Source organism: Narcine bancroftii, chromosome 6 (genome assembly GCF_036971445.1).
Source record: "Narcine bancroftii isolate sNarBan1 chromosome 6, sNarBan1.hap1, whole genome shotgun sequence".
Classification (NCBI taxonomy): domain Eukaryota; kingdom Metazoa; phylum Chordata; class Chondrichthyes; order Torpediniformes; family Narcinidae; genus Narcine; species Narcine bancroftii.
Window position 1 is genome coordinate 12,821,884 of NC_091474.1, and position 26,181 is coordinate 12,848,064.

The following is a 26,181-nucleotide window of genomic DNA, read 5'->3' on the forward strand; positions in this document are numbered from 1 at the left end:
GATGTTTTAGAAATGTTGTCTTATAAAGTGTTCAAAACAAGAAAGCAGAAATGGATAAGAAGGAAAGGTGATGATGGAGAAACGTAAAGGGAAGATAAACAAAGTATGAAATGGCTACGCTGAACTATATGACTTTAAATGTTAACGGAATACATAACCAAATTAAAAGGAAGAAACTGCTAAATTTACTGAAAAAAGAAAAAAATTGACATAGCATTTGTGCAAGAAACACATTTAACTGAATTGGAGCACAAGAAATTAAAGAGAGATTGGGTAGGACATGTAACAGCAGCGTCGTATAATTCAAAAGCAAGAGGAGTAGCTATATTAATTAGTAAAAATGTGCCAATTAAAATAGAAGAGGAATAGATCCAGCAGGGAGATATGTAATGATAAAATGTCAGATATATTCGGAGTTTTGGAATCTACTCAATGTATATTCACCTAACGAAGAAGATCAAAAGTTTATGCAAGATATTTTTTTGAAGATAGCAGATACGCAAGGGAACATATTAATAGGAGGGGATTTCAACCTGAATTTGGATTCAAATATGGACAAAACTGGGAAAAAAATTAACAGAAAGAACAAAGTAACCAAATTTATAATTAAATCGATGGAAGAAATGCAACTTTTGGATATATGGAGGAAACAACACCCAAATGAAAAGGAATATTCATATTACTCGGGTAGACATAAAACATACTCACGAATAGACCTATTTTTGTTATCAGCTCGTATGCAAGATAGAGTAAGAAAAACAGAATATAAAGCTAGAATATTATCGGACCATTCACCCTTGATATTGACAATAGAGTTAGAGGACATCCCTCCAAGAATGTATAGATGGAGATTAAACTCCATGCTACTTAAAAGGCAGGATTTTAGAGAATTAATTGAAAGACAAATTAAAATGTATTTTGAAATTAATACGGAATCAGTGAAAGATAAGTTTATACTATGGGATGCAATGAAAGCGTTCATTAGAGGGCAAATAATAAGTTATGTAACCAAGATGAAGAAGGACTACAATCAGGAAACAGAGCAGTTGGAAAGGGAAATAGTAAATATAGAAAAGAATTAGCAAGGAAGGAAGATATAACTAAAAGAAGACAATTGGCAGATAAAAAAATAAAATATGAAACACTACAAACATATAAGGTGGAGAAGAACATAATGAAGACAAAACAGAAATATTATGAACTCAGGGAAAAAACGCACAAAATTCTAGCATGGCAGCTTAAGACAGAACAAGCTAAGAAAATGGTATTGGCATCAAGGGAAAAAGACAAACAAATCACATATAATCCAACAGAGATCAAGGAAAACTTTAGAGAATTCTATGAACAATTATACCAAACTGAAAACGAAGGGAAAGAAGGGAAAATAGATGAATTTTTAACTAAAATTGAACTACCAAAATTACAAATAGAGGAACAAAATAAATTAACAGAACCATTTGAAATAGTAGAAATACAAGAGATAATAAAAAAATTACCAAATAATAAAACACCAGGAGAGAATGGATTCCCAATAGAATTCTATAAAACATTTAAAGATTTATTAATTCCTCCCCTCCTGGAAGTAATCAACCAGATTGATAAAACACAAAGCTTACCAGATTCATGTAAAACAGCAATAATTACAGTAATACTAAAGCAAGGGAGAGACCCACTCGCACCAGCATCATATAGACCAATATCATTACTTAACACAGATTATAAGATAATAGCTAAACTATTAGCAAACAGATTAGCAGAGTATGTACCGAAAATGGTAAATCTAGACCAAACTGGATTTAGTAAAAAAAGACGCACAACAGACAATATTTGTAAATTTATTAACTTAATTCATGCAGTAGAAGGGAGTAAAGCGCCAACAGTAGCAGTTGTTTTAGACGCAGAGAAGGCCTTTGACAGAGTGGAATGGAATTATTTATTCAAAGTATTGCAAAAATTCAATTTACCAGAGAAGTATATTAATTGGATTAAAGCATTATATAAGGGGCCATTGGCGAAAATGACAGTAAATGGATATATATCAAAGCAATTTAACTTAAACAGGTCAACATGGCAGGGAAGCCCACTATCACCCTTATTGTTCGCGTTAGCTATAGAACCACTAGCAGAATTGATAAGAACAGAAAATAATATAAAATGGATAAAAATAAAAGACTAGGAATATAAAATCAGTTTATTTGCGGATGATGTTATAGTATACTTAACAGAACCAGAACTATCAATAAAAGAATTATATAAGAAATTGAAGGAATATGGAGAAGAGTCGGGTTACAAGATTAACGTAAATAAAAGTGAAGCAATGCCAATGAATAATGCGGATTTCTCAAAATTTAAGAAGGAATCACCATTCAGATGGCAAATGCAAGCAGTAAGATACCTAGGTATACAAATAAATAAAAATCTCGGCCATCTATATAAACTCAATTATTATCCACTAATGTAAAAATTACAGGACGATTTAGAGCATTGGAAAGATTTACCATTAACACTAATAGGAAGGATAAACTGTATTAAAATGAAAATTATCCCAAGGATATTATACCTATTTCAGGCATTGCCAATACACTTGACAGAGAAATTCTTCAAGGAGTTAAAGAAAATAATAAGGAAATTTTTATGGAAAGGGGGGAAACCGAGGATAGCACTAGATAAATTAACAGAATGGTATAAACAAGGAGGCTTACAACTGCCAAACTTTAAAAATTATTATAGAGCCGCACAATTAAGATACCTATCAGATTTTTATCAAACAAGGGAAAAGCCAGATTGGACTAGATTAGAATTAGATAAAATAGGGGAAAAGATACCTGAACACATATTATATAAATGGGATGAAAAATTGGTACAACGTAGGAGTTCTCCAGTATTACCTCATCTACTCAATATTTGGAAAAGGAATAAAACAAATTACCAATTACCAAAACTAATATTGATGCAAAATAAGTTACTCTCTTTTACAATAGATAACCTTTCCTTTAGAGAATGGGAGAAAAAAGGGATCAAAAGATAAGAAAATTGTAGATTATTATCCTTTGAACAAATGAAAGATAAATACAATATAACTCAAGATACAGTGCTGGCATATTACCAATTGAGATCGTACTTGAAGGACAAATTAGGAAGCAGTCTGAGGTCACCAGAGGGAAGTAACTTTGAATATGTTACTTAGGAGGAAGATCTCTGGATTTTTTGGTATATTGATACAGATACAATGATAATCAAAAGATTTATAACAAATATGTATCTTAAACTGTAAGAAAAGGAGAATGAGGAAACAAATGGTAAAACTAAACAAAAATGGGAACAAGATTTAAATATAAAGATAAAAAAGGAAACATGGGAGAAGTTATGTTCTGGAACGATGAGAAATACAATAAATACAAGGTTACGTATGATACAATATAACTGGATACACAGGCTATACATTACACCTCAAAAGTTAAATAAATGGGACCCAACAGTATCTGACAGATGTTTTCGATGTAAAAAAGAAATGGGAACAACAATTCATGCAATCTGGACATGTGAGAAAGTAGAAAAATTTTGGGAAGATCTAAACCAAATATTAAATAAAATAACAGAAAACAATATACCAAAAAATCCAGAGATCTTCCTCCTAAGTAACATAAAAAACAAAGAATTTGGAATTGATTTGGATGGTGCACAAAAAAGATTTGTTAAGATAGCTCTAGCCGTAGCAAAAAAATGTATTATATCAACCTGGAAATTGGAAGATAATTTGAAAATACAACAATGGTATATAGAAATGAATAAATGTATTCCATTAGAAAAAATAACATATAGTTTAAGAAATAATATTGAAATATTTGAACAAATATGGGAGCCTTACATGAAACACAATAGAGAAAACCTACCGGGGACATTCACTACCTAAATTAACGAAAGGAGAAGGAAATGAAAAGAATTGACTCAGTGGAATTTTTTTTAATTTTTATTCAATGACAACATTGTTTGACTGGTTTAATGTATGTTAGATTTTGTACTTTAAATGGATGGGGGGGGAGGTAGGGAGGGTGGGATGGGAGGAGGGAGGGGGGGAGAAAATGGCACTGTATATATTTGAAAAGGAAAATGTATGTATCATGGTTAATGTGGTTTATGGTGTGAAAAACAAAAAATTAAAAAAAAATTATCTTTCACACTATAAACCATATTGACCAAGATACATACAGACATTTTTCTTCTTAAATATATAGTGTCGTTTTCTCCCTCTTTTCCCCCCTCCCTTCCCTCCCTCCCTCACACCCTTCCCCATTTATTTAATCTATATATTCTTCTTAATGTCAGTTTATTTGCTTTTCTAGCAAAATTGTAATTTTTATGGTCATTTTTGTACCTTGTTTTGCACCATCCTGCTGCTGCCAAACAACAAATTTCGTGACACATGTTCATGACAAGAAACCGGATTCAAGTTCATTTACATTCTCAGCAGTCTAGTTCACCACCAGCAGCATTAGCTTTGTGCTTTCAGCTGTTTTCAGAGCCGAGAGAAAGCAGCAAAATATTTTACTTAAATTCCAATTACCATTTGTCTTGTGCACATTGTGGAAATCCCTGGACTAATTAATTTTCCATGCTATAGTTATGCAGTTAAAAAATATTCTACTATTTTCAGAAGCTGCCATTGAAATACTACAAAGTCTTTCCTCAGAGATTCTATTCATCAAAATAGTGGATACTCACAATCTTAAGGGGCACAGTAATACTTTGTAATTGCAAAAAAATGTACATTTTTAATCCCGTAAAATATTTTCACTCTTGTATGTGGGCAAATGTCAATATCTTTGGATACTTTTTATCATCTGTAGATTTATTGAAGAATCTTATTCCCATCCAGATCCTATAATATTCCATTAGATTCCTGGTAATGGAGATTGGAGTGAAGCAAATGCTGTGATTGTAGTAAAAATACTGAAATGCTGGAGGAACCCAGCAGGTCTCGCAGCATCTATTGAAAGTAAAAGTACCAAGGTTTCAGAACTGAGTAAAGAAGAGGCAGGCATCAGAATTAAAAGGCAGGGGAGAAGGAAATAAAGGCAGGGGTAGAAGCACAGTCTAACAGACAATAGGTTGGATATTGATAGGAGGACAGGAGAGAAGAAAAGCGAGAATTGATCGGGGAAGGGGGAGTTTGACTTTGTGAATGCACATCTAGGGGAAAGGAAACAGAGGAACAAAGGAATGATAGAGAAAGAATACTAGAGGAAAGGAGAACTAGGGATAGATGATGGAAGGGGATGGGGCTAACAGAGAATTCAATGTTAATGCCACCTTGTTGGAGCCATTGTTCTTCCAGTGCATGAGAGGACAGACACGTCGGCAAGAGAATGCAGTGAAGAATTGAAACGGGTGGCCGGTGGGAAATCGCCGCTATTACAGCAGACAGAACGAGGTGCTCAACGAAGTGATCTTCTTGTCTGCGTCCAGTCTCTCCAAGTTAGAGGAGACCACATTGGGAGCCCTGTATTCAGTAGATGTCCTCAGCAGATTCACAAGTCGCTGTTTGGAGCCCCAAATGATTGTGAGGGAGGAGTTGTGGGGATAAGAGCAGTATGTCTTGCGGTCACAAGCGTAGCTGCCAAGGGGGCAATTGGTGGGAAGGGAGGAGGGTACAAGGGAGTTACAAAATACTGGTTCCTGCAGAAGGCAGAAGGGAGAAGAAGAGAAGATATGTCTGGTAATGGGATCACATAGGTGGCGGTAATGACGGAGGATGATATGTTGGATGTAGAGAGTGGTAGGGTAGTAGGTGAGATCAAATGGAATTCTGCCTTTGTTGCGCCTGGGGGTAGTGGAAGGCAGGGAAGATGTGCAGGTAATGGAGGATATGTGGGTGAGGGCTGAGTTGATTATAGGTGAGGGGAAGCCACGTTTTTTGAAGAAGGAGGACACCTCCGATGATCTGGATTGGAAGCAGATGCGATTGAGTTGGAGGAATTGAGAGAAATGAATGGAATCCTTAAAAGTGAGAGGGTGTGAAGAGGTGTAGTTGAGGTAGCTCTTGGACTTGGTGAGTTTGTAGAAAATGTCTGTCGAGAGTTTATCTCCCTGGATGCAGACAGAGAGAGATTGAGAAGGGGGAAAATGTTGCTAGAGATGGACCAAGTGAATCAAGTTCAGGGTACAAGTTGGCAGCAAGGTGAATAAAGTTGACAAGCTTTGGTGCATGAAGCAGCGCCAAAGTAGTCATTGATGTCATGGAAGAAGTGTTGAGGAAACTTGCAGGTGTAGGCTTGCAACTTTGTTTGCTCTACATAGCCAACAAAATGGCAGGCACATGAGGGTACCCATGTTTACCTCTTTCACTTGGGGAAAGTGGGATAAGTCAAAGTAGAAGTTATTGAGGGTGAGGACAAGTTCTGTCCACCGGACGTTGATGGTGGCGGAGGTTGACTCGTTAGGTCTCTTGTCGAGAAAGAAATGAAAGGCTATCGTAGCAACAGGACTACTGTGCATTCCATCTGACTGGCTCTACACAAAGCCCTGGAACAAATGGACAGTAAAGATGTATTCATCAGGCTGGTCTTTATCAGCTACAGTTTGGCATTTAACATCATCATCCCCTCAAAAACTGATCAGCAAAATCCAAGACCTGGGAATCAACACACCACACTGTGTAATTATATCATGGATTTCCTCACCTACACACAACAATCAGTGATATTGGTAAGAACATCTCCACAATCGCCATCAGTACTGGAGCATCACAAGGCTGTGTTCTTAGCCCCTGCTCTACTCACTTTACACCTACGACTGTGTGCATCGGTACAACAATAACACCATCTACAAATTTGCCGATCATACAACAGGAGTGGGTTGTATAAAGAAAGGTGATGTCAGCATACAGGAGGGAGATTGAAAACTTGGGTGAATGGTGCACCAACAACAACCTTGCATTAAAAGTAGGGAGCTTATTGTTGACTTTAGGAATCATGGGATGATCAGAGTTGGAGAGGGTGAGCAAATTTAAGTTCTTGGAAGTCAATATCTCGGAGGATCTTTCCTGGGCCCAACACCATAATAGTTTCATGAAAAAAGCACATCAATGCCTATATTTCCCCAGGAATTTGCAGAAGTTTGGTATGACACCAGAAACCCTGGCAAATTTCTACAGATGTGTGGTGGAAAGTGCGCTGACCGCCAGCATCACGGTCTGGTAGGGATACAGCAATACCCCTGAGCATAAAACCCTCCAAAATGTAGTGGTCAGAAATCAGGACATCACAGACAAAACCCTCCCCACTATCAAGAACATCTACAGGGAATGCTGTCATCAGAGAGAAGCAGTAATCATTAAGGATCCACACGACCCAGCACGCTTTGTTCTTGCCGCTGCCGTTGGGAAAGAGGTATTGGTGCCACAAAACTCACACCACCAGGTTCAGGAACAGCTGTTACCCCTCCACCATCAGACTCCTCAACAACAAACTCAATCGGGGACTCATTTAAGGACTCTTACTGTGCCCCTTATTGAATTTTTAAAATTCTCTCTGTATTGCAGTCAGTTTGTTTACATTATTACAGTTCTTTATTAGAGTTTTTCTACACAAGCAATAAATGGTAATTCTGCCACACCCACAGGAAGAAGGAATCTCAGGGTTCTATGTGATGTCATGTATGTACTCTGACAATAAATCTGAAATCTATTCACTTGATCATGGAATATTACATGATTGTCATTTACTTATTATGTTTTGTGGAAAACTTCATGGTCACATTGGCAAAAGACGTTTTGTTTTTTTTGCTATGCTTGCAGACCCTAATATTCCTCAATATCAATCCCCTACTATTATTGCATTTGACTCAGATTTCTCCTTTGAACACCAGATAAACATTGAGATCACCATCACTCCATGAGTACAGGGGTAAGAAAACAACGCCCTTTGAAAGGTAAGCTAATGAGCAAATATATGACAGGCAAACAGTGGCAAGTTGACCATTATTCTGTGTAAGTTTGGACCAAAGCCCCAGAAAGTCTATAAAAGTCTGCAAATTGGGTTATACCCTAAGGAAAAATAAAGAAGTGCTCCATATCTGATAAACTCCCAGTAGGTGGATTTCAAGGCTGATTTGATGTCTTAAATATCAGGATGTGCAACAAGTTCAATTGACATGGAAAAAAAACACTGAAAGTAAAAGGAATAAATCTTGTCTTGGACTAGGCTGGCAGACTTTAATTTCCTTTTTGTTTGATGAAAAGGAACAACCTCTAAAACTTCTGCACAGGGAGGTTCACAGTTTCACTCTTTACATTCTTCTTAATGTCAGTTTATTTGCTTTTCTAGCAAAATTGTAATTTTTATGGTCATTTTTGTACCTTGTTTTGCACCATCCTGCTGCTGCCAAACAACAAATTTCGTGACACATGTTCATGACAAGAAACCGGATTCAAGTTCATTTACATTCTCAGCAGCCTAATTCACCACCAGCAGCATTAGCTTTGTGCTTTCAGCTGTTTTCAGAGCCGAGAGAAAGCAGCAAAATATTTTACTTAAATTCCAATTACCATTTGTCTCGTGTACATTGTGGAAATCCCTGGACTAATTAATTTTCCACGCCATAGTTATGCAGTTAAAAAATATTCTATTCACTATTTTCAGAAGCTGTCATTGAAATACTAAAAGCCTTTCCTCAGAGATTCTATTCATCAAAATAGTGGATACTCACAATCCGAATAAACCAAGAACTTAAGGGGCACAGTAATACTTTGTAATTGCAAAAAAATGCACAATTTTAATCCCGTAAAATATTTTCACACTTGTATGTGGGCAAATGTCAATATCTTTGGATACTTTATCATCTGTAGATTTATTGAAGAAGCTTATTCCCATCCAGATCCTATAATATTCCATTACATTCCTGGTAATGGAGATTGGAGTGAAGCAAATGCTGTGATTGTAGTAAAAATACTGAAATGCTGGAGGAACCCAGCAGGTGTCGCAGCATCTATTGAAGGTAAAAATTACCAAGGTTTCAGGACTGAGTAAAGAAGAGGCAGGCATCAGAATTAAAAGGCAGGGGAGATGGAAATAAAGGGCAGGGGTAGAAGCACAGTCTAACAGACAATAGGTTGGATATTGAAAGGAGGACGGGAGAGAAGAAATGTGGGAATTGATCGGGGGAGGGGGAGTTTGACTCTGTGAATGCACATCTAGGGGAAAGGAAACAGAGGAACAAAGGAATGATAGAGAAAGAAAGCTAGAGGAAAGGAGAACTAGGGATAGATGATGGAAGGGGGATGGGGCTACAGAGAATTCAATGTTAATGCCACCTTGTTGGAGGGCGCCCAGACGGAAAATGAGCCATTGTTCCTCCAGTGCATGAGAGTATGGACAGACACGTCGGCAAGAGAATGCAGTGGAGAATTGAAATGGGTGGCCGCTGGGAGATCCCCGCTATTACAGCATACAGAATGAGGTGCTCAGCGAAACAATCTCCCAGTCTGTGTTCAGTGTCTCCGAAGTAGAGGAGACTATAATGGGAGAACAGGATTCAGTAGATGTCTCCAGCAGATTCACAAATTGCTGTTTGGGGCCCCAAATGGTGGTGAGGGAGGAGATGTGGGCATAAGAGCAGCATGTCTTGCAGTCACAGGGATAGCTGCTAGGGAGCGATCCTTGTGGAAGGCGGAGAGGGGAGAAGAAGGGAAGACGTGTCTTGTGATGGGATCACGTGGTAGCTGGTGATAATGGTGGAGGATGATATGTTGGATGTAGATGCTGGTAGGATAATAGGTGAGGATGAGGGAAATTCTGTCTTTGTTGCCCCTGAGGGCGGAGGGGCCAGGGCATATGTGTTGGTAATGGAGGATATGCAGGTGAGGGCTGAGTTGATTGTAGGAGAGGGGAAGCCACGTATTTTGAAGAAAGAGGACATCTCGGATGATCTGACATGGAAGACCTCATCCTGAGAGCAGATGCCATGGAAATGGAGTAATTGAGAGAAATGAATGGAATCCGTAAAGGTGACAGGGTGTGAAGAGGTTTAGTCGATGTAGCTCTGGGAGTTGGTGGATTTGTAGAAGATATCTGTCGAGAGTCAGATAGAGATAGAGAGATTGAGAAAGGGAAGACATTTGCTAGAGATGGACCAAATGAACAAAGGTCAGGGTGGAAATTAGCAGTAAGGTGAATAAAGTTGACAATCTCATCATGGTGCATGAGGCAACACCAAAGTATGTCATTGATGCCATGGATAAAGATTTGAGGAGCATTGCATGTGTAGGCTTGCAGCTTTGTTTGCTCCACATAATCAACAAAATGGCAGGCAAGCTGGGGACCATGTGGGTACCCATCGTTATCCCTTGGACTTAGCAAAGTGGATAAGTCAAAGGAGAAGTTATTGAGGGTGAGGACAAGTTTTGTCTGCTCGATGACGGTGGTGGTGGAGGTTGACTGGTGGGCCTGTCGTCGAGAAAGAAATGAGGGGCTTTGAGGCCTTCAGTATGAGGGATAGAGGTGTATAGTGAGGTGCATTAATGGAGATAAATATTGCTATTACTAACTTATGATAGAAGAAGAACTATTGTTGTTATTGACCTGTATACCCAGATGCAGTGAAAAATGTCAGTTAGAGAAAATGTAAAGGTTAAACAACTGCAAGTGCCGCAACATTTTAGAAATGATAGACCCATTCAGCAGTATAACAGCTTTTGTATCTGGTGGTGCATGATCTCATGCTTGTGAACCTTTTCGATGGGAAGAGGGTAAAGATGGAATGGCCAAGGTTTAATGTGTACTTTAACGTGTGGCTACTTCCCAAGGCAGTGGGAGTTATAGATTAAGTCAATGGAATGGAGATTGTATTACATATTGACCAGCGTTCACAACTCTCTGCAATTTCTTGTGGTCTTGCGCAGCTTTGCCAGACCAGTTCCTGGACCAAGTTATGATGCCTCCAGTCAGGATACTTTCTGATGAACAAGCTTAAGATAAGTGTATAGTTGGAACGGCTTTGAGGAATTCCAACCAGAGGACTCCTATTCTCTACTGAATAAGAGAATCAAGTCAAACTTATTTGAATTGGAAAAAGCTATGAACAGGTCAGACCCTGTAAGGACAGTAGGGGATACATTGGAGTCAATTGTTAATTTTCAAAATGAAATTAAATAAATGGATATTTTATTCTGTGCATTAATGCACTGAAGGGAAATGGAGGGAATATATTTGTTTCAGTCTTTAATTTTCCAATGAAATTACTTTAATAGATCCATTACTTCAGGTTTTTAACTCAAGTTAACTGCTTCCCTTTTGCTCTTACCTTCACTAAAGTAACTTTCAAGGCCACATAAGCTGCTATTCTCAATATTGCCCCATGTATTTGTTTAACATTCCAATAAATTGGCTTCATTTGAAAGAAAATTAATTAATATTACAAATCAGCTGAAAAATATCAATCTTACCCTTGAAAATTTTATTTTCCTCATTAAAATAAGGTGATATTTATTTAAATTTTCATGGAGAATTTTCCATCTGATCCTCAGTGAAGCCATTTTACCAGGGACCTTGATGCCGAGAAGAATGCATATAAGCCTAATAAATTGAGGGGGTTTTATTACTGACTTGGTCCAACCCCAGCTCCACTTTCTGTTTTATTTCAGATGTGTGGCTGTCTTGCAGCAGGCACTGGACAGAGTTCAGAGAGCAGGCCCAGTCTAAATCCATCTGCACCTCAACTTTCCTCGAAAATTTCTGATTTCATGGTCATGTAAAAGTGAAATAAACTATTTTCTTCCAAATTGGTGTCGCTTCAGTTTTACAAACAGTAAAACAGCCAATGTACACAGTAGAGTCACTAAGTAAGACTGAACAAGGAAAACCAGTTGGTCTATTTCAATTTGGCGATATTTAAGGTAAAATAAAAGTTATTAATCACTGAACTTTTGCCCAAAAAAAACCTCCAAATGCTTTACTATTGATTGGCCCTCCAGTTGCTTAAATTATTAAATTAATCTTAGAACACAGGGCATAAAACATTACAGCACAGTACAGGCCCTTTGGCCCACAATGATGTGCTGACCTATATATACTAAAATGAAGCTAAATTCTTCATACCTCATAACCCGCTAGTTTTACTTCATCCATGTGCCTGTCTAAAAGTCTCTTAAATGGCCCTATTGTTCCAGCCTCCACCACCACCCCTGGCAATGCTGGCATTTTCCAAATTTTATTTCAGGTTTTCATTATTCTCATTCTGCAAATGAAGAAAGGCAGGTTCTTGGCTCAGTTAAATTGCTTATTTGAAATACTTTAATGCGTCCGATGTGACAGCAAAGAAAATAAATGCACAGCTTTATAATATCAACAATGATCGCCGGGCCTCACAGATGACAGCTTGATTTTAAAGTCCAAATCTCATTTTTATCCTGATGTATTGCCAGAAAAAAACAACTTCTGTAACCACCTGTTTTTTCAACTGAAATTTAATTGATGCACAACATTTGGGGAGAAAATACTTTGAAAGAATGATAAACAAAAAATAACAATTAATTCCATTAAGATATGAGCAACTCAATTAGATGACGTGCTGGATGAGAGGGCTATCTTCAAATGGCCAAGTATTTTGTTGTGTTTAAACAGGGGTTGCAAAAAAAATGTTTGTGGAGACTTTGAGAATTCCCTCAAGACAACAAAAATGATCTTCATCTTCAAGTAATACTTAGAATTCAGAGAATAAAATTGCAGAAACATCCTTGGAGCAGGATTTGGTCCTGTGAAATCATTCAATATGACTGTGGCTGGTATTCTATTTCAATACCATTACACTTCCCAAGCTAACACGACTTAAATACTATGCTACCATTTTGTTTCTATAATTTTACACTGCATTGGGCACATATTTGACCAGCTTGTTTACACTGACTTGAAACTTTCTCTCAGTGCACATCCCATTCAGTTTAGTGTTGTCTGCAAACTTAAAAATAATGTATTCTGTTTCCCTTATCACGTCACTGATGTCTATTATAAATAGCTGATGTGCAAGTATTGGCCCCAGCAGTATCCAATTAGTTATTGTCTTCCACCCTGAAAAAGAACCAATTCTTCCTCCTGTTTCCTGCCTGTTAACCATACACTTTATACAGTAAAATCACTGTTAGCCAAAAATCAAGCGAATAGCAGCCTCAAGGAACCAACAAATAAATTGCAGAAAATAAGTAAAAAATACAGAAGTTTAAAATTGGCTGTTCACCACTCATGCAACATGTAATCTCAAGCATCTGTAAAATTCACTTATCCAGCAGATACTAAACCCTACAGGTGCCGGTTACTAAGGGTTTTAATGTATATAGGGCCCTTTAAAAAAAAATTAGAGATATAGCATGGTAACTGGCCTTTCTAGCCCATGAGTCCATGCCACCCAAATACACCAAATAACCTACAAACTCTGTATATTTTTGGAGAGTGGGAGGAAACTGGAGCACTCGTAGGAAACCCAGGCAGTCATAGAAAGAATGTACAATTACCTAGTCGGCGTTGGACTTGAACTCGGGTTGTTACACTAACCTTATTAAAGGTTTTCTGAAACCAAGAGTATTCAATCACTTGTTTTCCCTTATCTAAGCAACTAGTTACATTGTCAAGGAAAAATTCTGCGAAAATCCACGTGGACTTCTTAGATCCAGGTTCTCTTTCCTAAGTATGATGTTCCATTAGAACGGGCTGCAGCATTTTTCCTTCTATAAATAATGTTTACACCTGCCACCTTCTAATCTGAAGAATTGTTTCATAACCTATACAATTCTGGAAAGCAATAACCAATACCTATGCTGTGTCTTGCACTTTATTCATGGTCAAATCATATGGCATTGCTTTTTAAAAAAAATAATAATTTAGATATAATGGGTTCCTTTGGTCCACGAGCCTGTGCTTTCTTATGACTAGAATATAAAACACTTCCATACAGAACTTGATTAATATGAATCTTAGCCAAATGTTACCCACCCCCTGTCAGGACTGAAAATAATAACCTTCATTAAAATTTGCCCTGAGTTAATTCAATTATGTCTATGAAAGAGATGAATAATATCACATTGAATCTTCACTAAGGGCAGATTATTTTAGACTGGCAATATTGCACTAAATCCGAAAATTTGCATTGGCCAATTAGTTTTCTGAAAACTTTATGAAATCAAAAGATGGATGCAACACTTTTTTTCTTCATCTCTGCCATTATGAAATATTTTATTCTGAGATGCAACCAAAGATGAACTGAGCTGAAGCAAAACCATTAGTTTGAAAAAAATACCATCGTGCTGGATTTTAATGGCATGGTTCATAAAACTAGGGCCTGCTGCAACTGAAAATAAATCTCAGCAATAGTCGATGTTTTCAACAACTAAGAGAGCCCATAAATCGACTTTCATAGATTATTTTAATATCTGAATTCACAAGCATGAGCAACAGCTTAATAGTTGGAATTTTAAGGAAAATTGGCACAACTTTTTAGTTCTCAAATTGTGTTATTTTCAAATTAATTTCACTTTAATAATAATTATTTAATCCACTGACTCAAATTTTATATTTAGTAAGATGATATAGGTCCATAAATGATCCAAAAAACTGCATAGAAAATTTTTAGCTACCGTAACATTGTGCGTTTTGACTTACTCATTGTTAGTTATCCGTGGTTGAGAAATCTGGTAATAATAATAGTTATGTCATCAAAAAGAAAATTCAAAAGTACATCACGCTATTCATTTCTCAGAAAATATATCAGGAGTAAACATCTCTAATTTTAAACAGAGAGAAATAAAGATTGAAATTTGCATCTGACATGAGGTTTGAAGGAAATGAAAAGAAAAATACTTTTATTCTGTAAAATTAAATTTTGGCATAATTATTCAGCCAGAAGAATTGTTATCAGAGAAAAGAAGTAATGATTAGTAATTATAGGTCAACACTGCAATTTCACTGAATATCCTTGCAATTTTGCGCTCTGCACACGTGTGACTATCTGAGCAGAAATTCCCAAGCTCAGGTCTCTTTTTGGACATCAAGTCGCGCAAAATGGAAGAACACAAGACACTGGAGCAGGAATAGACCATTTGGCCCATCGATCCAGCTCTGCCATTCAATAAGATCATGGCTGATCTGATGATAGGCTCATCTCCAGCAACCTGCCTTTGTCTCATGACCCTTAATTCTCCTACTATGGAAAACTCTCTCCAACCTGGCCTTAAATATATTTATTGAAATAGCCTTCACTGCTTCCATGGGCAGTGAATTCCATAGAGACACCACCCTCTGGGAAAAGCAGTTCCTCCTCATCTTCATCCTAAATCTACTTCCCTGAATCTTGAGGCTATGTCCCATTGGTCTCAACTCACCAAGCAATGGAAAAATAGACACCCATCTCTATTTTGTCTATTCCTTAATAATTTTATTGTTTCTTTCTCATATTTGTAAATTCCCATTGAAGAAGCTGAAAGAAATTGAATTCTTGCTGATTTTCACGATAACAATTCTTCTCTGATTTATCAAACAAGTGAAAATATTGTCTTCTTATTTGTGAAGTCAGAACCAAATTATGTGTTTAACTGTTTTGCCAATTTTTTTGTTCCTAATTTCCACTGTTTCTGTTGCAGGGAACTTATATTTGTCTTCACTAACCTTTTTCTTTTGACATATTTACAGAAGCTTTTATAACCAGTTATAATGTTCCCTGCAGGTTTGCTCTCACATGGCATTTTCATTCTCCTCATAGATCTTTTTTTCTTCCTTTGCCCTAATTCTAAACTGCTCCCAATCTTCGGACTTGCTGTTATGTTGGCAATTTGATATGCCTCCTCTCTGGATTCAAAACTATCCTTCATTTCTGTGTAAGTGTCGGTTTGGCCATCTTTCTTGATTTATTTTTCTGCAAGCTTGGAATGAATAACCATTGGAATTCAGCTATGAATTTTAAATATTATTGACTGCCTATTCACTGTCAAACATTTTAGTGAAGCTCCCCAGTCACTCATAGCCAACTTGCATTTTATACCTCTGTGGTTTCTCTTTGTCAGATTCAGAAACCTAGTTACTAATTCTACTACTTCACTTTCCATCTTATTGAAGAATTCTATCATGTTATTTTCTCTAAGGATCAACACACAACAAATGTGTTATTTATTTCTTCCTCATGCATAATACAGGTACCCTCGACATACGTCCATATTCTGTTCCGGATGACTCAATGCATCTCAGAATGGATGAATGTCGGAGAATTGCCCTACCTGTGATAATGAAGAGTAAAATGATCCATTTCCTTCCGTTCTCCATCTCCGAATCCTTATCATTCTCTGTTGCTGCCAATCCTGTGCACCCTAAAGACTCTACTGGCCTCTAAAATCTGTCTGACCATCAGAATATTGAGCAACAGAATCAGAAAACATTAAGATGCAGTGAAATATCACAACCAAGGCCAGCTTTCACGAAAGTTTGGACACCAGCCAACATGGCGGCTACCATAGATGTTCACTGTTATCACATGTTTTATATTTTTTCTTTATTTAAAAAAATTTGGACATGTGCGGATGGATGCAAGTGGTGGAGTATCTGTGCTTCAAGATAGTCTGATCCTTAATTGGTTTTTCAATACGTTGATACAAAATAAAACATTTTACAAGTTCCAGGTAATTTGATCAAAACAATTCATTTATATGGAGTTGCCATAATTAAAATTGCACCCTATCACATGCACCTTTCTCTTCTTTGGCTTGGCTTCGCGGACGAAGATTTATGGAGGGGGTAAATGTCCACGTCAGCTGCAGGCTCGTTTGTGGCTGACAAGTCCGATGCGGGTCAGGCAGACACGGTTGCAGCGGTTGCAGGGGAAAATTGGTTGGTTGGGGTTGGGTGTTGGGTTTTTCCTCCTTTGCCTTTTGTCAGTGAGGTGGGCTCTGCGGTCTTCTTCAAAGGAGGTTGCTGCCCGCCAAACTGTGAGGCGCCAAGATGCACGGTTTGAGGCGTTATCAGCCCACTGGCGGTGGTCAATGTGGCAGGCACCAAGAGATTTCTTTAGGCAGTCCTTGTACCTTTTCTTTGGTGCACCTCTGTCACGGTGGCCAGTGGAGAGCTCGCCATATAACACGATCTTGGCATCCCCCGTTTGAGTCCAGATGCTTGCAATTCTATAGACAACACTGTCTCATGCTTTGCGCCTTTTACTGTGTACAAGCTTCAACTATTCAGATTCACATCAGATAATCTGAGCCTTCCTCAAAATTGCATTGATTTTTTTTTCTTTTATTAACGTAGAAGATAGAACTTTATTGTGCAATTAAGTAATATAAGGTTCTAGAAATTGATACATTTAATTATACATTATTAATTGATACATTATCAATTCAGCCAATGATGTTGTTCCAACCTATGCCAAACTACTCCACAACAATCTGATTTTTCCCTATCTCACATCCGTTACCCACTTTACTTGCATCACCATTAAGCTGTTCCCTTTTCACATGTCCTTCTTGAATATTACATATCCTTGGATGTTCAGTGTCTCCTCTTGGTTAGTGTGTAGCCATGGCTGACTTTTTAATTATCCTTTAGTTGCCTTTCCCATTAGTGTTTTAATTAATCTTGAGAGAGGTACATAAACTTGTGCATGTTGAAAACCTTTGTCCATTCACAAGAATGCTTGGTTCTGTGCATGGTGTTTGGTGCAGCTCGGTACAAAACTTCTGGTTTCATTTGTGAGTCCGAAGTTGTAAAATGCTTCCACAATAAATCCATTAAAGCTAAATATATATATCCATCTGTATTGTTAATTCATCTGTTGTATCTGTGCATTACTATTCACTGGCTATAACATTATCTATTTAACATTATTAATCCTTTTTGTTTATATTGTACTATGGACCGATGTGACTCTCATATTTGTTTGTTCTCTGCTTGCATACAAATTGGAGCAGGCGAGGCTATGTCTTTGTTACTCAATGAGACCTTGGAGACCTTGGACTCACCTCCATTTCCATGCCAGCTTCAAGCATACAGCTTATAATAACATTAGCATCTCACTTGAGTGAGAAGAATAAACTTGTGACCACAGATTATTTACAAAGAGCAGATGTACAGAATTTGTTAAATTGACCAAATTACAGATTTTGGTGAAGTCGCTGATCAAAACTTAAGGAAAAATTAAAATAATGTAACTAAATGTCAGTTCTAATCTCCACAGTTACTAAACTTTGTTTTCGGAGAAACGCTTAGGGAATTGACTCATGATGCATCATTCTAAATCCTTTAGAATTTTTAGAAAGCGTGATCTTACGAAAGAAAATTATGTCATGAATAGTCCACCTGAAACTTTGTCATACATTATGCATATTTAAATTAATTAATTTGAGCTATTATTATGAGGAAATGCACAAAGCAATGTAATTTAATACGTTTCAATTTTCAGATGTGATTAAAGAGACTGAACTTTTCATCAATGTGTTAACTTCTAAATGTCATTTCATAATCACTGCTTTCAAACCACACATAATGTCTGTGGCATGCAGTTGTGTAATCAATCTCATGCAATTTTGGAGAAATTGACCTGGATATTTAGACCAAAGATAACACCTTAAGAAATAAAGTGAATGCAATTCATATATAATCCAAATTGATAATGTATCAATGAATAATGTATAATTAAATGTATCAATTTCTAGAACCTTATATTACTTCAAACATTTATCAAATAGGAAACTGGTCATACATTTTATAAAATAAAAAAAGATGATTTATATGTTGGACATAAGTTACGGAATTATATGCATTTCTACTTCCAGAATTTGCATCTTAGAATTATGAATATTTTACAAGATTATTTTACCTGATTGGAGCTCCTCTTGATTGAGCTGGTTTCAATAGGACGGTGATTGTTGTGTCTGTCTCATTCAGAGGAGCATCTGTGTCATACAGTGGCATTGAGGGAGCTACCAAAATAAATGAGAAGTGCATGAACAGGCAGAGAAGGGAATCTAGAAAGATAGTACTGTCTGTCTGGTCAATCATTTCATTCTCTCATAACATTTTTTCCACTTGGGACTTCACATTTGTGTTGCACTAAGCCATTTATCTATCATTTATTGAGATTGTGATCAGTGACCTCTTACAAAGCCTCGTTACTATTGCTCCATACCAGTTAGCAGAAAATTGTTTTCAGAATATTGACAAATCGCTTGGCTTAGTAATTCATTCATTTAGTTTATGGATGAAAATCAGCTGAATCCTGCATTCCTTTGAGAGGAAAAAATTCTTCATTTTCACTCACCCTTCTGTCTTCACAGGAAGTGACCCTATTCCCATTGACCTAATCTCCATGACTCCCCAATGCCCAATTAAATAAACTTTGTTTTAATTTTTATATTTGTATTCATATAGCTTTTAAACTTTTATAAATTTCAAAAATGTATTAAATATTTACAAACAAAATAAAAAAATAATTTCCCCTCTTTCTTCCTCCACCCCCCTACCTGCAATGTAAGTATATATTTTTGTGTGTCAGAGCTCTCATTTCTTTCATAATTCTTTTTTTCTGGGATATCACATCTTTACATACCTTGAAGGGCCAGGTTTACAATTGGACCGGTTGCCATATCTTAAAGAAAGTGTCATCCTCTCTCATTGTAAGTCGGCCCATTTGGATTCATAAGTGTATGCAACAACTCTTCTCCCTGGCCCATCAAGGAATAAGTAGGGAAGAGTCGGACTTCCAAGTGATTTCTGTACACTTCTTGGCCACAGATTTGAAATTTAGTCAATTTGTTGCTCACATCCAAAAGATTGCCCAGAAGGTACACCTCTGGGTCGTATGCGAAGGTCACCCCTGTTATTCTTATTAGTGCTTCATCCCAGAATGGTCTCACCTTCACACACAACCATGTAGAATGTAGAAAGGGTCCAATTTCAATGCCATATCTAAAGCACATTTCAAATTATGATTTACATAGTTTTTGTGGTGTGAGATATAACTGATGTAAAAAATTATATTGAACCAATCCATATCTCACATTCATTGCTGCTGTCATACTGTCCAAGCACCAGTCAGACCTGTATTACTCTGGTATTGTAACACCAAGATCTGATTCCCACCTCTCTCTCGACCTCTGTAGACCTGACTTAACACTTTTGCCTTGGAGAGCAGAATACATCGTAGTTATAAATTTAGGTGTGTTTCCCAGTTGAACCATCCCCTCCACTTCATTACTTGAGGGCGAGGCCATTGTGGGACCCCCACCTCTTTTGCAAGAAGGACCTCAACTGAACAAAGCAGTAGAAGGTTCCATTTGAGAGATTATATTTCTGTTTTAATTGTTCAAGGAACATCAGCATCCCTTCTTCATAGCAATCTTGAATATATTTAATTCCTTTCTCATGCCAGATATTTAAAATTTTATTGCCTAAGTTCATGGGCAATGGCTTGTTTTGGCACAATGGTGCTTTTGGTGATATCCCGATTTTTTTTCTCCAATACTCTCATTAATCTCATGCCAAATTTTAATCATATGTATAAAAATGTTATCTTTTTTTGTCATTAATTTGACATTCCATTTATAAATGAAATCCTTCGCTGTACTCTCTCTCTCCCATTGTATGTAGTCCCATTTGAATCCATGCAGGAGAATTCCCTTCTTCAAAAAAGGATGAGTTGAACCTCAACTGGGCTGCTAAATAATATTTTTTAAAATATGGTAATCCTAATCCTCCCAGCCTATATTCACGTCAATTTTTTCATAGCAATCCTAGGCACTTTGTTATTCCAAAAATATGATCTTATATGACGATTAAGTATCTTAAAAAGAACTAAGGCAAAGAAATCAGCAATGATTGAAAGAGGTTTTGCAGTCTCGGCATTTCTGGCATTTTCGCACAATTCTTTCTTTGGCTTGGCTTCGCGGACGAAGATTTATGGAGGGGGTAAAAGTCCACGTCAGCTGCAGGCTCGTTTGTGGCTGACCAGTCCGATGCGGGACAGGCAGACACGATTGCAGCGGTTGCAAGGGAAAATTGGTTGGTTGGGGTTGGGTGTTGGGTTTTTCCTCCTTTGTCTTTTGTCAGTGAGGTGGGCTCTGCGGTCTTCTTCAAAGGAGGTTGCTGCCCGCCAAACTGTGAGGCGCCAAGATGCACGGTTTGAGGCGTTATCAGCCCACTGGCGGTGGTCAATGTGGCAGGCACCAAGAGATTTCTTTAGGCAGTCCATGTACCTTTTCTTTGGTGCACCTCTGTCAAGGTGGCCAGTGGAGAGCTCGCCATATAACACGATCTTGGGAAGGCGATGGTCCTCCATTCTGGAGACGTGACCCATCCAGCGCAGCTGGATCTTCAGCAGCGTGGACTCGATGCTGTCGACCTCTGCCATCTCGAGTACTTCGACGTTAGGGATGAAAGCGCTCCAATGGATGTTGAGGATGGAGCGGAGACAACGCTGGTGGGAGCGTTCTAGGAGCCGTAGGTGATGCCGGTAGAGGACCCATGATTCGGAGCCGAACAGGAGTGTGGGTATGACAACGGCTCTGTATATGCTTATCTTTGTGAGGTTTTTCAGTTGGTTGTTTTTCCAGACTCTTTTGTGTAGTCTTCCAAAGGCGCTATTTGCCTTGGCGAGTCTGTTGTCTATCTCATTGTCAATCCTTGCATCTGATGAAATGGTGCAGCCGAGATATTAACCTTTCAATTAAAGCAATTGGCAGATGTTTACAAGTCCTCCTCTACTTTTCCAAACAAGTGGAGATATTCCTAAATATTTAATTCCATAATTTTCCATTTAAACTGGTTTCCTTTTTGGTTTCTTCTATAGTCAAAATTTGTTAATAGCATAATTTCACTTTTTTCCATGTTAATTTTATATCCTGAGGCTCTCCCATAGTTCCCAAATGTGGTCTGTAGTTTGATCAAAGACTCAGCTGGGTCTGATAGTTATAGCAGCACATTATCTGCAAATAAATTAATTTTATGTTCTTCCTGGCCAACTCTAAATCCATTTACATCTGGATATCTCCTTATAATTTGTGCTAATGGTTTGATTGCAAAGACAAAGAGGCTTGGAGACAATGGGCACCCCTGTCTACCGGATCTACACAAAGGAAGCATTGATGACGCTTGGTCATTAATTATAATTTTGGGTTGTAGTTTATGATTTAGAGTTTTTATCCAATTTTTGGCCCATTCCAAACTTTTCTACCACGTTAGAATAGGAATGGCCACTCTAATCGATCGAATGCCTCTTCTGCATCTAATGATACAATTATATAGATTTTCTTTAAACTTAGCCATTACATTAAATATTTAGCTCAGATTATCTGCAGCTTGCCTTTTTTTTAAAAAACGAAGCCCATGTAGTCTGAAATTATCAGTTTAGGTAGATATTCCCCATGTCTATTGGCTAGTGCTTTTGCCAAAATTTTGTAATCCTCATTTAATAAGGAGAAAGGTCTGTATAAAAATGTTTTTTACAGGACTTTTTTTTGTTGTAGTACTGTAATGATAGCTGTTGAGAAAATTCCAGAAGAGTCTTAATTTCCACTGCTCGATTCAATACCTCCATAATGAAAGGTATCAAAAGATCTTTAAATTGTCTATAAAATTCAGGTGGGAAACCATCCTCTCCTGGTGACTTATTTGTCTGTAATGTATTCAAGGATTTTTCAATCTTTTCTCGAGTAAAGGGGGCATCTAATTCCTTCTGATTGGTGTCTTCCAATTTTGGCAGTTCAATTGCGGAGATAAATTCATATTGTCCCCTCTCAAGTCTGATTCATATAGCTTTGTATAGTACAAACCCTCTACTAATGATAGTTTCCTCATATGGGATACATTAAAAACTTACTTGAGGGGACAGATAGTTTCATATATGAAAACATATATATATAGCAGAGGTCAATGGCCTGGAGAAAGAAATAATAGAACTGGAAAAAGAATACCTGAGAATGGGTTTGAAAAAATACAAAACTTAGGTAAACAAAAACTTCACAAACATATAGAGTAGAAAAATAATATTCTAAAGTCAAAACAGAAGTGCTATAAATTGGAATATAGATCATCAAGTTTTGTCATGGCAATTAAAGGCAAAGGAGACATCAAGGATGGTAAGTGCAATTCAAACAGAGCTGGACAAATTAACACATAATCAGAAAGAAATGCCCAATTTTTTAAATGACAACTAAAAATAGGGAGAAATTTCAAATTTTTCAGATCTGCCAAATATTTATTAAAATATATCTGGAATTGGGGAGTTCAATTTCAAAATACTGCTGAATATTTGAAAAATGCTAGAATCCTACTTCGATCTATTTCACAAAAATAGAGCAATGTATTTAACTGCAAGCAAACTGAAATCAAGCCAAGTCCAGTTTATTGTCATCTGATTGCACAAGTACAATCCAATGAAACAACATTCTCCAGTCCTTGGTGCAAAACAAGTACCCTCACAACCAGACACAACACACGTACAGACAAACAATACATTTGCAGGACTAGTATTCATATATATCTAAATTAATAAACATCGTTTCATAAATATGAGAGTTTCTGATGGTTAGTGTGAACAGCTCCTTTGCTTGTTCAGTATTCTCATTGCCCATGGGAAGAAGCTCTTCCTCTGCCTGATGGTTCTGGCTCTGATGTTCATCTATCTCTTTCTTGATGGGAGCAGTTGAAAGATGCTGTGTGCAGGGTGGAAGAGGTCCTTGATGATTTTGCACGCCTTCTTCAGACAATGATCCTGATAGATAATATCAATTGTGGGGGAGGGGGGAGATTCCAGTGATCCTCTCTGCCACTTTTATGTGAATTGACCTCTGATCCATTTCTCTGTAGCACCATACCACACTATTAAGCAACAGGACAGGATGCTGTTGATCATGCTTCTATAGAAAGTTGCCATAATGGTGGCCGGTAGCCTTGTCCACTTCAGTCTTCTCAGGAAGTGCAGTCACTGTCACACCTTCTTGACAAGTGGGGAGATTTTGAATGCCCACTATTGGTCACTAGTTAAGTGAACTCCAAGGAACTTGGTGCTCTCCACTCTCTCTACTACAGAGATATTGATGTGTAGTGGAGGGTGGTCATTCCTGGCCCTACTGTAAGTCCAGAATCATCTCCTTTGTCTTGTCCATGTTGAGACTCAGGTTGTTAGTCTCACACTATTTCACAAGATTTTCCACCTCTTTTCTGTGGTGCGACTCATCGTTGTTGCTGATGAGGCCAACTGCAGTTGTGTCATCTGCAAACTTGATGAAGCAGTTGGAGCTGGATCTGGTGATGCAGTTGTAGCTCAGTAGCATGAATAGGAGTAGGTTAAGCACACAGCCCTGAGGTGCACCAGTGGTCAGCATGACAGTGCTCGATATTCTGCTACCGACCTGGACAGACTGTGGTCCTTCTGTTAGGAAGTCCAGGATCTAATTTCAGAGAGTAGCCTTGAGTGCCAGTGAGGTCAACTTCTCGTACCTGCCTCTGGGGAATGATCGTATTAGCTGATGAACAGAAGCCTGGCGTATGAGGCATCTTTCTCCAGTTGAGCCAGGATGGAGTGAAGTGACATGACTACAGCACCATCTGTGAAACTGTTTCTTCTACAGGTGAATTGAAATGGATTCAGCATCTCTGTGAGGTGAGCTTCCATTTGTTCAAATCATCTCATAATGGTGGAGGTCAGTGCTACAGGGCGGAAGTCATTGAGGCTTGTTATCATTGTTCTCTTGGGTACCGGGATGATGGCGGCTGTCTTGAACCTGGGGCTATGCAGGGGGCCAGTTCATCAGGAGAGATGGAGCTTTCTTTAGCATCATCCTGTCCTCATCAAATCATGCATAGATGTTTAGTCTGACCGGAAGGGAGGTGTCATTGTCCTTAATGCTCAAGGTTGACGTGATCTGTCTGTCTGTGGATCTTCTGTGCGTATTCCAGATTTACATTCCGGATTGCATGGGAGAGCTCAGCCCTGGCGGATCTTAGTGCTATCCTACATTCTGTCCTGAAGGCAGCATCACGAGCTGAGAAAGGCCCAGGCCTCTGCATCCAACCATGGTTTCTGGTTAGCCTTGGTTGTGCAACAGTTGATCTTGGTGACATCCTCAATACATTTGCTTATGTAACCAGTCACTGAACTTGTATACCCCTCTATGTTTACAAGACTGTTGTAGGTGGCCACCTCCCTGAAACATCTCCAATCCGTGGTCTCAAATCAGTGTTGCAGCACTGCTGTGGATCAACCCACTACCACCACCCACCCCCCACCCCCGCCAACTCCAGCCAAGTCCTGATCTCCTTGCGAACTGACCTAGTTTGCTTTGCAGATATGTGTTATGTGATCTTGGTGGAGGTGAGGTGCAGCCTTGTATGTACCAGGGACAGTGGCGAATACCCATTCCGGGGTATTCACTCCTTGGGTGGCGAAGTTCACATGCTGTTGAAAGCATGGTAAGACTATTTTGGCCAGCAACAATAATGGCACTGTCAGGGTGGGAAGTCTGAACTTCACAGATAGCACCCAAAAAGTTCCTTCATGGCGTCACCCTCACTAACAGAAGGTGGAACGTGGACTGTGGCAATCAGAGTGGCTAAGAATTTTCTGGGCAGGTAGAAGGGTCTGCATTACATAGGAGGTATTCTAGCTCTGCTGAGCAGAAGGTCTTCACATCAGAGACATTGGTGCACCAGTTCTCAATGATGCAAATGCACAGTCTTCCTGTCTGCCCTGAAGAGATAAGGCCATCCAGCTGGATTGCTGAGTCTGAAATGATATCCTGGAGCAACGTTTCTGCAATTACCAGAGCACAGCAATCCTCTTTGGTTCAGATGCAGCCTCAGGTAATCTTCTCCAGTGATCTTACATTTGAGAGCAAGATCATCGGGAGCGTGTGTCTGAAGGGGTTAACTCTCAATCTAACCCTGATGTCGGCCCATTTTCAATGCTTCTGCCTTCTCCAGCAGAGCTTTTGATGGCCTCCCACGCGTCTCCCACAATCCGCTCCACGGTTTGCAGCAGTCTGTGTTTCCTGCTTCAGTAGGTTTAAACCGCACATAATCTTACCGATCCTATTCGCTAATTTGAAAGGCATCTAAAGTGCCTTCAACAAATTTCATTAGGCAGTGAGAGGCAGGAAGAAGCACAGAGGCATGAAACAAAAGTCTGGAGATGTTGTGATTGTAATAAAAACACAGTTCT

General features: G+C 38.3%; 1 protein-coding gene across 25 annotated transcripts in view; it reads right to left on the bottom strand.

Moving 5' to 3' along the window:
• The window catches only part of ptprt (protein tyrosine phosphatase receptor type T), a 1,055,968-nt gene that overhangs the window by 342,267 nt on the left and 687,520 nt on the right, over positions 1 to 26,181 (bottom strand). For all 25 annotated transcript variants that reach the window (XR_011339907.1, XR_011339906.1, XR_011339908.1 and 22 more), the window contains one exon: positions 18,844 to 18,946. Coding sequence is in view for 21 of the 25 variants with exons in the window: in XM_069884025.1 (XP_069740126.1) it covers positions 18,844 to 18,946 (103 nt within the window). In the remaining 4 variants the exon portion in view is untranslated. The remainder of the gene's footprint in view (positions 1 to 18,843; positions 18,947 to 26,181) is intronic.